Source organism: Bos indicus x Bos taurus, chromosome 9, assembly GCF_003369695.1.
Source record: "Bos indicus x Bos taurus breed Angus x Brahman F1 hybrid chromosome 9, Bos_hybrid_MaternalHap_v2.0, whole genome shotgun sequence".
Classification (NCBI taxonomy): Eukaryota; Metazoa; Chordata; class Mammalia; order Artiodactyla; family Bovidae; genus Bos; species Bos indicus x Bos taurus.
Window position 1 is genome coordinate 101632035 of NC_040084.1, and position 12792 is coordinate 101644826.

Below are 12792 nucleotides of genomic sequence, written 5' to 3' on the forward strand. Positions count from 1 at the left end.
GGCCCTCCCCAGGCGGTCACCCGTGCACCCCTCCACGCTCACTAGATCCCTCGTGTGAAGGTTAAGAACTTGAACGCGGGGGCCTGGTGATGAGGGCAGCTCAGCAGCTGTGTGCTGGTGTGAGAGGCTCACCCCTTAGGACTCACTGTCTACACCTACAAATAGAGGGAAGGCAGCACCGCCTCCCAAGTGGGTCCCCTACACGCAGAGACACCCGTGGGGGCCCTTCCTAGATTTCCGGGGACGCCCAGGCCCCAGCTCTGATACTCCTGCAGGCTTCCTCCAGGTAGGAACGACTGTGGGCACTTCAGGCATCTTTTGCATCAGGTGGCCAAAGTATTGGAGTTTCAGCTTCAGCATCAGTTCTTCCAGTTAATATTCAAGACTGATTTCCTTTAGGATGGACTGGTTGGATCTCCTTGCAGTCCAAGGGACTCTCAAGAGTCTTCTCCAACACCACAGGTCAGAAGCTCAATTCTTCAGCGCTCAGCTTTCTTTATAGTCCAACTCTCACATCCATACATGACTACTGGAAAAACCATCGCTTTGACTAGTCCAACCTTTGTCAGCAAACTGATGTCTCTGCTTTTTTAGTACACTGTCTAGGTTTGACATAGCTTTCCTTCCAAAGAGAAGGGTTTTTAATTTCATGGCTTCAATCACCATCCACGGTGATTTTGGAGCCCAGGAAAGCAAAAATCTGTCACTGTTTGCTCTCTTTCCCCTTCTATTTGCCAGGAAATTATGGAACCAGATGCCATGATCTTTTTTTTTTTTTAATGCTAAATTTAAAACCAGCTTTTCATTCTCCCCTTTCACCCTCATAAAGAGGCTCCAGTTCCTCTTCACTTTCTACCACTAGAGTGGGATCATCTGCATATCTGAAGTTGCTGATATTTCTCCTGGCGATTTGGATTCAAGGGTAAGAAAGTTACAGATTCAGAGTCAGTTTCATCTGACCAGATCCCACAGATCACCACCATCCCTGGAACTTTGTCATTTGTTGGGAAACCACAAAACCGAAGTTTCTGATTCCTGGCATCTGCTTTTTCCAGGAAGAGAACAGATGGACATAAAACCTCTCTTAAAGTGCCAGGGTGTTTCCTAGATATGCAGAATTTAGTCACACGTGCCCTGCCCTTCGATAGAGACCTTCCATGTCCGCTCACTATAGCACAGACGCCCGGCCTACGGAGTGTGTGCTCCCCCAGCTACGGGCAGGGCAGCGAAGGGAGGATTAGGCCTGAACATCACCAGTTACCCAGAGAACGCGGGGTTCCACCTTCTTCCTTCCATGGACATCGCTTATCACCTTTTCTCCATGGACCGAAAGATTTCAAAGACAGACCTCATCCTGTGAGTAATCTGTAGCTCTCACCATCATTCAAACGGACTCTTCTGATTGGAATGACACACCAGACTGAAAGTACTTTCAGCAAAAGGAAAGCATTGTAGTAGTGAGCGTAGATGGAACTCTTAATCTGGGGTCATGAGCTCCCTAAAACATACGCAGATTTGGTTGTTAGCAGGCATATTCTTAGGAGTATTTCTGAAATTAGCTCTCATGGGGGTTGGGACCCCACAAGAGGTTAGGTACTGCTGGCAAGTAGCCTTGTCAAAGTCACTCAGTCGTGTCCAGCTCTTTGTGATCCCATGGACTGTAGCCGCCAGGCTCCTCTGTCCGTGGGATTCTCCAGACAAGAATACTGGAGTGGGTAGTTGTCCCCTTCTCCAGGGGATCTTCCCAACCCAAGGACTAAACCCAGGTCTCCCACATGGCAGGCAGATTCTTACCATCTGAGCCACCAGGGAAGGCCAAATAGTTTTATTATGACATTATTTGACCTAGCAATAGAATTCTTAAAATCCCGGTCATTGCTGGCAGCAATTAAGAGCTAGTGGTAAAGAACCTGCCCTCTAAAGCAAGAAACATAAGACTCTGTTCTGGGTCTGGAAGATCCCCTGGAGAAGGAAATGGCAACCCACGCCAGTATTCCTGTCTGGGAAATCCCATGGATAGAGGAGCCTGGTGGGCTACAGCTCATGGGGTCACAAAGAGTCAGACTCAACTGAAATGACTTAGCAGGCAGGCACGACCGTTTGCTAACCCCTGGAAATTCCAAAGCCTCAGGTAGGGCAGTACCAGGGAGAGGCCATCGCAGAAGAACTCTATTTTGGTGGTGTGTGGGATCTTAGTTCCCTGACCAAGGACTGAACACATCTGTGTCCTGGGCAATGAAAGCTCTCAGTCCTAACCACTGGGCCATCAGGAATCCTCTCGGAAAACCTTGGTGATCTCTTCCTGGCCAGTGTTTAATATCCTCCTAAAAAGAAACACAGGCATCACATTTCTCTTTTACTTAAACATGAAGAAACTGCAGTGCAGTGACTTGGAAAACATCAGTTACGACGTGAACGCACATCATGTGTCACGTGTAGAACATTTTTTTTTTGTCTTTTATTGAGGGTTGTCAACCAGAGCAACATGAACGTTTGACCCATCTGCTTTCAAAATGAAAAACAAGGCACACAACTCCATCCGACATCGCAAAGGAGAAAAAGTGCGTGTGTCCGTGGCCAGTTACGGGCGAGACGGGGCTGGGGGCCCAGCGGAGCGGGGAGGGGAGGAGAGGGAGACAGAGGACGAGATACGGACACAGACAGCACGCGCGCCAGGGCCAGGACAGACACAGACGCAGGACGCTCCGCAAACATCGACTCCTTCAGGAAAGTCTTCACAATGTCCTTACTGTCATGATGGGCAGGAACCGGGGCCTGTTAACCACTGGCGTTTGTGCCGAGCGCACATAAGGCCAAGGCCCGCCGCCCTCCTCGACCTCACAGTCGACGTCCAGGGCAGCGTTCCTCCCCCAGCACCGAGCTCGGCAGACTCCACGGCGGTGCCCGCAGCATTCACAGAGACACGTGTCTTAAAGTCACCTCCGCACGACTGCTGCCTTTGCCACTCTGGTATTAAGACACGCATTTAAAAGAAAACACGGTCCGGCTCTGGGCATCCATACAGGAGGCAAGCTATTCAGCAGGTGGGGTCCTTGGTCCTGCATCTCATCTGGCGGCTGATCCAGCTCCCACAAATTTAGATGCTTCGTGTCTACCTAGATGTGTGCCTAGCATGGGAGAGCGACAAAAGCAGAGACCTCCGCAAGAAAAATACAAAATTGGTTTTTAAAAACGTAAGGCTTCAATGTACAATCCAAACAAGACTTGACACTTTAAAGTCTGATGAGATAAACATTAAACTAGTTATTAAGTGTTATAGAATAAGTCACAAGTTGAGGTAATACATTACACTCTCATATGACCAGCTTTATCTGAGTATAACCTTCTCCCCCTTCTCAACCTTGGCGTTAAATACACTCAGGTGCACGGAAGGAATACCTAGAAATCAGCCTGGAGTTGGTGGAGCAGAGTATGACCTCTAAAAGGCAGGGGAGTCTTACCCTGTATTCAAATAATAAATAGAAACTTCCCTTTTCCAAATCACTGCATAAACTGCACAAAGCCACCGCGCCACTGATTCTCACACAGGGACCAAAAGGCACGGAAAACACCCACCTGCCCCGCACTCCCACTGGCCCTACAGAAGCGGGTCTCCGGCCGCTCATCGCGCCCTGCCCCGCACTCCCACTGGCCCTACAGAAGCGGGTCTCCGGCCGCTCATCGCGCCCTGCATGTGGGTCCAGCTCTCCGCACGTCACCTCCCCCCCTTCTTTCTTCCCCCCACCCCTTCTTTCTGTAGCACAAAAGACACTTGTGAGCAGCACTAAAATACAGAGGGTGCCTTCTCCAGAAGCGGGGCCGCGCCGAGCTGCCACCTCACCCTGGACGCCAAAGTGTCCCCACGGCTGTGCTTGCCCATGTGTGTGTGTGAGTGGAGAGAGCATGGTGGGCAAGAACTGTACGGGAACCGGTGTGAGCATGTGTGCATGAACGAGCGTGAGTGTGAGAATGGATAAGTATGCATGAGAGCACAAGTATGTGAGTGTGAAAGCTGAGTGTATGGAAGCAAACGTGCGTGTGTGCAGGCACGTATGCGTGTAAGTGTGCATGAGAGCACAAGTGTGTGAGCGTGAAAGCTGAGTGTGTGAAGGTAAGCATGTGTCAGTGTGCCGGCATGTACCTGTGTGTGGGGGCCCCTGCGCGTGGGCTCCGGCCGCCAGGAGTCTGCGTGGTGACCGCAGAGCACTGTGTCCATCACAGCGCCCACTGGCCAGGCAGACTCTCCTGGTGGTCAGCACCCTCTCCCTTGCCATCAGGAAGTTCGGTTCAGCTGCGTCGCCGGTTTTCCAGGCCCCAGGACATGGTTCCCACTCAGGAGAAGCAAAACCGTCCACGCAGCGCCGCGCCCAGCTCTGCCCCTGACCGCCACCCTCCCGGCCCCGCACCTGGGGGTCACTAGGCCCCCCGCACCTGCAAAGCCGCACCCACCAACGGGCCTTCCCCCGCTGAGCGGGGGCCCGGGGACCCTTAGGGGTGGGGGCTGAGAGGCATGGGTACCGCGACTCACCCCCCAACCACGAGCCCCGAGGACACCCGTGGGCGCGGAAGAGGCCAACAGATGCAGAGGGCAGACCCGCAGGGCGAGGCCCGGCCGGCGGCAGGGCAGGGTCGCGGCAGTCTCCCCCTTCCTCTGCAGGTGGTGGGCCGCGGGGAAGCCGGGAGGGCCGCAGGCGGGGTAGCGCCCGTTTCCCCCTTCCCTGCAGGTGCTCGGCCGCGGGGAGCCCGAGAGGGCCGCAGGCGGGGCGGCGGCCGTCTCCGGTCCTCTGCAGGTGGTGGGCCGCGGGGCCGGCTCTCCGGAGCCCGGGAGGGCCGCGGGCGCGGTCACAGCGAGCTCAGGTGCGGCAGCGCGTCCAGGGGCCCCGCCCGGTCGCGCGCGGCGGCCGCCGACTCCACGCCGCGCAGCCACTCGGTGCACTTGCGCACCAGGCCCTCGTCGGCGGCCGCGGCCTCCTCCTCGTACTCCACGTCGTCGTATTTGTGCCGTTCGTTGAGCAGCGACACCTTGAGCAGCGAGCGCAGGTCGGCGGGCCGCGGGCCGGGGACGGGGACGGGCGGCGGCGGCGGGGCCAGACGGCGGCCGAGGCCCGCGGCCCGGGGGCAGGGGGCGGGCGGGCGCCCGGCGTCGGCTGGGGGCGCCCGCCGGGGCCGAGCCAGCAGCTGCCTCTCCAGGTGGCGCCGCTGGATGACCAGCACGGCCTCGGGCGTGAGGCTCAGCGAGAAGCGCAGGGCGGCGTCCGGCCCGGCGCCCGAGGCGGCGGTCCGCGCCCCTGAGGCCGCGGTCCCCGCGGGGCCGTCGCCGGAACCGGCCGGCCGTGACGCGCACGGGGCCGGGCCGCGCGGGGAGGCCGGGCCGGGGGCGCGGCGGGCCGGCGGCCGCTTCAGAGTGGCGGAGGGCCAGGAGCTGGACAGCGGCCCCGGCGGCCGCTCGGGAGGCCTCCTCTTCTTCTCGGCGGCCACGGCGGGCGGCGAGGGTCCGGGCGGGGCGCAGGCGGGCGCCGCCGCCTTGCGCGGGGCGCCGGGCTTCCGGGGCGGCGGGCGCGCGGCGGGGACCCCGGGGGCCGGGGTGGGCGGCGGCGGCGGCGCGGGCGGGAACGGCATGGTGGTCAGCGCCCTGGAAGGAGAGGGGCGGCTACCGTGTGGGCGCGCCGAGCCCGGCGCCCTCCCCGGGGGGCCGCGGTCCGCCCCCCGCCCGCCCTCCGCACCCACCTGGGCTGGGCCGCGGCATCTCCGGCGCACACACGCCCCCCGCGTCCACACCCAGGGCCTTGCGGCCGGGCACCCCGCTGCCTTCCTCCGTCCTGCCTTCCTTCCGGGGCCAGGGGCTCTGCCGGCTCTCCTCCGGGGACAGCGGCGGCCGGTCCACGCGGAGCCGGGCGCGCCCGCGGGAGGAGGAGCCGCTGTGCCCGCACGCCCGGCGCCGCGACTGGGCGGCCGAGGCTCCCCGGGCGACCTTCCACCGCGGGGGCTAATCCATCAGAGGCGGGGAAGGCCGGGCGTGTCCTCCGCCCGAGGCGGGGTCCTCGCACGTGGGCCAGAAAGTCGTGTGCCACCTCTCGGCGCTTCTAAGGTGGTGCGCAGGCCGGCGGCGGCGGGGGGACCGCGGGCCCCGCGCGCGGCCCGGCATCCCGGTGTCGCGGGAGGAAGCTGGCCAGAGCTCAGAGGCGGGCACAGGCATTTCAGGGCATCCTTCTGGTTTTGTTTTTGGATCATGTTGAAAGACAATCATTTTAAAATTAAAAACCTCGTATTCCTTGACGAGGCAAAAAAAAAAAAAAGGCCAGTTTCGGTGAAATCGTGATATAGGACCTTCAGTTCGTTTCAGGAGACTCCTGTGAGCACACGGAAAGCATTTACTTCTTTAACAGTGGTTCAAAGGAATGCGACAGCTTCACTGTCAACTTAGAGTCTAGTGGTAGAGACCTGGAAGCATTCCTTCAGTTTTCAAATGTGTGTTAAATAAATGAATGATTCATTGAATAATTACAGAGAAGTGCATCCTAAAGTCAAAATTTCAAATGAGGAGTCCCTGCATTACTTATGGAGAATCATCCATTGTTTAGAGCTCAAAAAAAAGTTTTTTTTCCCTATGCATGGGATATGATTTTCTGGGCCAGGGAAAGCGTTAGTCACTCAGTTAGGTCGGACTCTTTGCAACCCCATGGACTGTAGCCTGGCCAGACTCCTCTGTCCATGGGATTCTCAGGGCATATTACTGGCTATGGTATACTGGAGTGGGTTGCCATCCGTTTCTCCAGGGAATGAAAGAAATTCTCAGGAATTCTCCAGGGAATTCCTTTCTTCCTGACCCAAGGATCGAACCTGGGTCTTCTGCACTGCAGGTGCATTCTTTACCATCCGAATCCCCAGGGAAGCTCTTTCTGGGCTATCCAGGAACACAGCTAGGTTGTGTGCGTTATGGCCCGGGTTAGCAGGGAGCCCTCAGACGTGGCCGGTGCCCCCTGCGCGGGGCCCTGTCCCGCTCTCCAGGCTCTCCTGCTTCCCACCAGCACCTCCCCGCTGCTCCCCTTCCCACGTGCTCCCCTCAGGGCCCTGCAAGAAGGAACATGATGGGGGGCTGGAAACGTTCTCTTGATGGCCTGGGCTCCACCATCACCCTCAAACCAGCCCGAGTGTCCATATTCTCCATAAAATACACAGTCCCCGTTTCCAGACAGGGCTCCCCTCTGTCCTTTCCCCCTGGACCTTCTCCCTGTCCCTGCCAGTGTCTCAAGGCATCGTGTCTCCTCCCAAGGCTCAGGGGAAACACACTGGAGACCGTTTAGGTCATAAAACACCCGCAGCGCCGCTGAAATCACGCAGGCATTTTATCCCGGCTGTTCCTGGGTGGGTGTGGACTAGCTGTGGAAGCCGTGGCGGCAGGAACACTCCTGCCAGGAGCATGGAGGGCGGCAGAGGAGGTGAAGCCGGTGCAGATGGGCGGGGTGGGGGTCAGGAGGCGGGAGGAGGAGGAGGGGCTAGGGGACCACGGCTATGGGGCAGCTGGACGCCCAGAGAGGGATTCCAGGAGGGACCTCAGCACTTCAGGAGCTGTGCCCGTATCAGCGATGGGGTTTCCCTGCTTCCTGTTTCCTAATTCTTGAAGTCATTCAGTCCTGTCCGACTCTGCGACCCCATGGGCGGCAGCCTGCCAGGCTACTCCGTCCATGGGACTTTTCAGGCAAGAATAGTGGAGTGGGTTGCCATTTCCTTCTCCAGGGGACCTTCCTGACCCAGGGGTTGAACCCAGGCCTCCCGCATTGCAGGCAGATGCTTTACCCTCTGAGCCACCAGGGAAGCCCTGTTTCCTAATTCTTAGGATGCTTTGGAAGTGACCCTTGAAGGGTGAGAGTGGGAGGTGAGCGTCGGTTGGCATGCCATGGTCACGACAGCCGTGTAGTCCACGCACACGATGGACGTGCTGTGTGGCACTTGCCGCCCCGCCCCTCTGAATGTCTCCAGTCTCATAGAAAACCAGGGCTCCGGGGCGGAAACACCTCCCAACCACATGCGGCCCCGGGGGCGGGGGGAGGAGGAGACGAGCCTCAGCCCAGCCGAGGGCTCCAGGGCCACGTCTGAGCCGTCGGCACACTAGAGGAGAGAGGGGCGACGAGGGTAAGGAGCCTGCAGCACCCACAGCAGCGGCAGGTCGGTCTTTTCCTCCGAGAGAAACTGGGAGCCGTCGGATGGATACACAAGTCCCACCAGCCTGGTCCGTGGGCTTGTCCCAGTCCGCCCACGTCGGTCCCAGCCCGGAAGCTCGGGGACTTGGCACGCGGCACATCTGCCTGGCCTCTGAGGCGGGAAGGTGAACGCCGCGTGCGCCCCCCAGCACCCAACCCGTTCCTCCGCCCTCTCCCCGCCCCCGTGGGGGAGAGGAGTCCCCAGCCTCGTGGTGGGTGGGCTGCCCTCCCAGGGGCCACGGAGGGGTTAGCATTTCTGGAAGGCTTCGGGCCCGCAGACTCTGCGAAAGCCCCCTGCTGACAAGTTCCTCTGCCTAGAACTTTCAGCCCCCTGACATCGGAGGCTGGAAAGCCCGCCTGGGCCTGCAGGAGCCCGCGAAAGCCGCCTGTGTCTGCCCCTGACACTGGCGTGCTGGCTGTTAGAGAGCCCGCTCCGCGTTCTATTTGGTTGACTTGTTAGCCAGCGACAGTTACCAGTAAGGAAAGTCACACCAGGGAAGACAGCAGACCTCCGTTCAGAATACGGGATGGAGCGGAAAAGGGATCAGTCAAGAAATATAGTCCGATTTAATTCATAATTTACATGGGCTTTTGCATAACATGCCCAGAACACAATAGTGGGATAAACTACTGATATACCAAATAGTAAAACTAGGGTACTGTGGTGAGATTATCAGTTCCACAGCCACGTTTCTGCGGTGCAAGAGGTGATCTCCAAAATACTGAATTACATCTCACCCTAACGATATGAAATTTACTGTTTGAAATAAAGCTAGTTGATTTGAAAGATCAGTTAAAATCAAATACATGTATTCAGAACTGTCCATAGTTTTTACGTATGATATTTAATTTTCAAATTTATTCTATTTCCAAATTTCAAATAAACAATAGCAATACTTTCCCACCATTTGGAAATCAGTAGTTTTTTCTCCTACTGTTGTAGCAGAGTCAGTGTATGGACAAAGACTTTTCATTATTGTGCTTGTGCTAAGTCGCTTCACTGGTGTTCAACTCTTTGTGACCCCATGGACTGTATTCCACCAGGCGCTTCTGTCCGTGGGATTCTCCAGACAAGAATACAGGCGTGGGTAGCCATACCCTCCTCCAGGGGATGTTCCCAATCCAGAGATTGAACCCATGTCTCTTATGTCTCCTGCATTGATGGGCAGATTTCTTTGCCACTAGCGCCACCTGGGAAGCCCCTTTTCATCATAGTTCAGTTCAGCTGCTCAGTTGTGTCTGAATCTTTGCAACCCCATGAATTGCAGCACACCAGGCCTCCCTGTCCATCACCAACTCCCAGAGTTCACCCAAACCCATGTCCATTGAGTCGGTGATGCTATCCGACCATCTCATCCTCTGTTGTCCCCTTCTCCTCTTGCCCTCAATCTTTCTCAGCATCAGGGTGTTTTCAGATGAGTCAGTTCTTTGCATCAGGTGGCCAAAATATTGGAGTTTCAGCTTCAACATCAGTCCTTCCAATGAACATGCAGGACTGATCTCCTTTAGGATGGACTGGTTGGATCTCCTTGCAGTCCAAGGGACTCTCAAGAGTCTTCTCCAACACCACAGTTCAAAAGCATCAGTTCTTTGGCACTCAGCTTTCTTTATGGTCCAGCTCTCACATCCATACATGACCACTGGAAAATTGCCTTTTCATACTGTTCATGGGGTTCTCAAGGAAAGAATACTGAAATGGTTTCCCATTCCCTTCTCCAGTGGACCACATTCTGTCAGACCTCTCCACTGTGAGCTGTCCATCTTGGGTGGCCCCACACGGCATGGCTTGGTTTCACTGAGTTTGACAAGGCTGTGGTCCATGTGATCAGATTGGCTAGTTGTCTATGATGGTGGTTTCAGTCTGTCTACCCTCTGACAGGCCCTCTCTCAGCGCCTACCGTCTTACTGGTGTTTCTCTTACATTGGACCTGGGGTATCTCTTCACGGCTGCTCCAGCAAAGCGCAGCCGCTGCTCCTTACCTTGGACGTGGGGTATCTCCTCACGGCCACTGCCCCTGACCTTGGACGTGGGGCAGCTCCTCTCAGCCGCTCGCCGCTCCAGCGCCTTGCAGCCGCCGCTCGATCATAACCACCCTTTAAAATATTTTCAGGATGAGTAAAATAAAGGCAGAAAATATTTCAATCACTAAAATAAAATACGAAGAGTATATCCATGCTTGAGTAAAATTACAGAGGGCAGTTGTTCCACAGGTTTGAAACTGAACTGAAAGTGATAGGGGCTGTGGAATGATGACCGCAGCCCACGAAGAAGGGCCACAGACATGCTCCCGCTTCACGCCTGGACCCCACAGACACGTCCAAAGTGGACACGTGCTGTTTATCAGACAGACACACTGCTCAACTGGTCCTCACCTTGGAGTTACCAGTGGATTAAATTACAGCCAGTGATCACATGAATACCAGGAAACTAGCCATAATTTCAAGAAACCTTTCATTTTCCTCATTAATTTTAAGTTCTTGGTTCTACTAAGGCATATACTTCAATGTTCAGAAAAAACTCAGGAAGGGAAACAATACTGTCTTTACAATTATACCCTCTTCCCGTAGGCTCAACTTCATTTCTGACTTGATTCAAAGTTTTTACTGGATAGGGTGAAAAGTACTCAAACATCTGGAACTAAAACTTAATCTGAATTTTAAAACATGGAAAGCTAACTCTGGTTTTTAAAAAAATCCCATTTTACGGCTTCTCTAGTGGCTTGGTGGTAAAAAATCTACCTGCCAATGCAGGAGATGTGGGTTCAGTCCCTGATCTGGGAACACTCCAGATGTCTTGGAGCAACTAAGCCCGTGAGCTGCAACTGCTGAGCCCACGTGCAGCGCCTCCTGAAGCCTGCTCGCCTTAAAGCTCACGCTCCACGAGAGAAGCCACCACAGTGAGAAGCAGGAGTAACACAGCTAGGGAGCAACCCCACTCACTGCAGCTGGAGAAAAGCCCGGGCAGCAACAAAGACCCTGCACAGCCACAGAAAGGACATTTTTTTCATGGATTTTAAAAGTCCTATTTTATTACTGAGAAATTGAGAACCTGGTCAATAACAACAACAACATCAACGCAAACCACCTTCTTCTAACACTGATCTGATTTGATGAAAGGCTTTGAGAGTAGAAAGACATTTAGGGCTTCCCTTGTGGCTAAGCTGGTCAGGAATCTGCCTGCAATGTGCGAGACCTGGGTCCGATCCCTGGGTTGGGAAGATCTCCTGAGAAGGGAATGGCTGCCCACTCCAGTATTCTGGCCTGGAGAATCCCATGGACAGAGCAGCCTGGTGCTGCAACCATAGGGGTTGCAGAGTCAGACACGACTGAGTGACTAACACTTTCTCTTTTCCTATCATTAAGGTGGTAAGCCACTTTATCTAGATTACTTCACTGAAACCTGTTGAGAGTCTGCTGAGAGGAGAACCAGTAATACTTGCATTTTCCAGATGAATAGGCCAAGGTTTGCCCCGGCAGCCCACATCATGACCGGGGTGGGCTCTGTCCAGGGAGTAAGAGCCCTGTACACTCTCTGCTCAGTGCCGGTGAGTCTCGAGAGCCCTCGACATTCTCAGGACCCACACAGCTTCTGTTCTGTGGCCTCTGTCTACTGATGTCATTACTAAACATTTAAACCGAGACTTTAAGAGCAACTTAGTAAAATATTTAGTGAAAATGATATTTTCTACAGCAAACAGGTCAGAAGTGAGTGGCTGCTCTGTACTCCATCCTTGTGCAATCACGTGTCTACAGCCCCAGGGCTCCGAGGTGAGCTCACAGTTCAGAGTTCAGTTCAGTTCAGTTCAGTCTCTCAGTTGTGTCTGACTCTGTGCGACCCCATGGCCTGCAGCACGCCAGGCTTCCCTGTCCTTCACTGTCTCCCGGAGCTTGCTCACACTCATGTCCATCGAGTCGGTGATGCCATCCAACCATCTCATCCTCTGTCACCCCCTTCTCCTCCCACCTTCACTCTTTCCCAGATCAGAGTCTTTTCAGATGAGTTAGTTCTTCACATCAGGTGCCATTTCATTCTGTTCATGGGGTTCTCAAGGCAAGAATCCTGAAGTGGTTTGGCATTGCCTTCTCCAGTTATTACCCAGTGGACGCTGGGAGGGTGCCTCACCCGGGCCGTGCTGAGCATTGCTGTAGTGCCTGCCGGGTGGCACAAGGGACCCACTCTAAGGCCGCTGTCCTAGGGAGCGAATACCCGTAGAACCTCACCTGGGGGCCATCCTGCGGAGGATTGAACCTCCGACCACGAAAGGCCAGCTCCCAAAGGGGCCCCCACCCTGAGGAAGCATGAGGGAAAGTTTGATGAGGAAGTTTAACAAGAGACCATCTGTCACTCTCACACCAGGGCAGGGCCCAGAGGGCCTGGGCAGGCCTCTCATGCCGTCCCTTCCTGCTGTGGACATGCGTCCACCGAGTCCCACTCAGCCCCCAGGCTCTGAGGCTCATTGTGGGGTCCCTCCTCCCTGGTAGGACCTGGTGTGGCTCGCCGGAGCATCTGCACCGCTGCCGCCTGGCTGGACAGATGGTCCCATGCGGACCGAGAGCTCCGCGGGGCTGCGGCCTTCTGTTTTAGGGGTCG

The 12792-nt window shown here is 55.6% G+C and overlaps 1 protein-coding gene across 1 annotated transcript; it reads right to left on the minus strand.

Moving 5' to 3' along the window:
- Nucleotides 1-2439: 2439 nt before the first annotated feature.
- Nucleotides 2440-6224, minus strand: PRR18 (proline rich 18). The gene is made up of 2 exons (XM_027552020.1): nucleotides 5728-6224; nucleotides 2440-5632 (listed from the first exon to the last, which is right to left on the minus strand). Exon 2 carries the CDS (start codon nucleotides 5617-5619, stop codon nucleotides 4843-4845), a length of 777 nt encoding a protein of 258 aa, XP_027407821.1. The 5' UTR covers nucleotides 5620-5632; nucleotides 5728-6224; the 3' UTR covers nucleotides 2440-4842.
- Between the last annotated feature and the right edge of the window lie 6568 nt (nucleotides 6225-12792).

What these genes read in the sequence shown, in the direction of transcription:
- PRR18 (XM_027552020.1), bottom strand. Translation starts at nt 5,619, where the DNA reads ATGCCGTTCCCGCCCGCGCCGCCGCCGCCGCCCACCCCGGCCCCCGGG.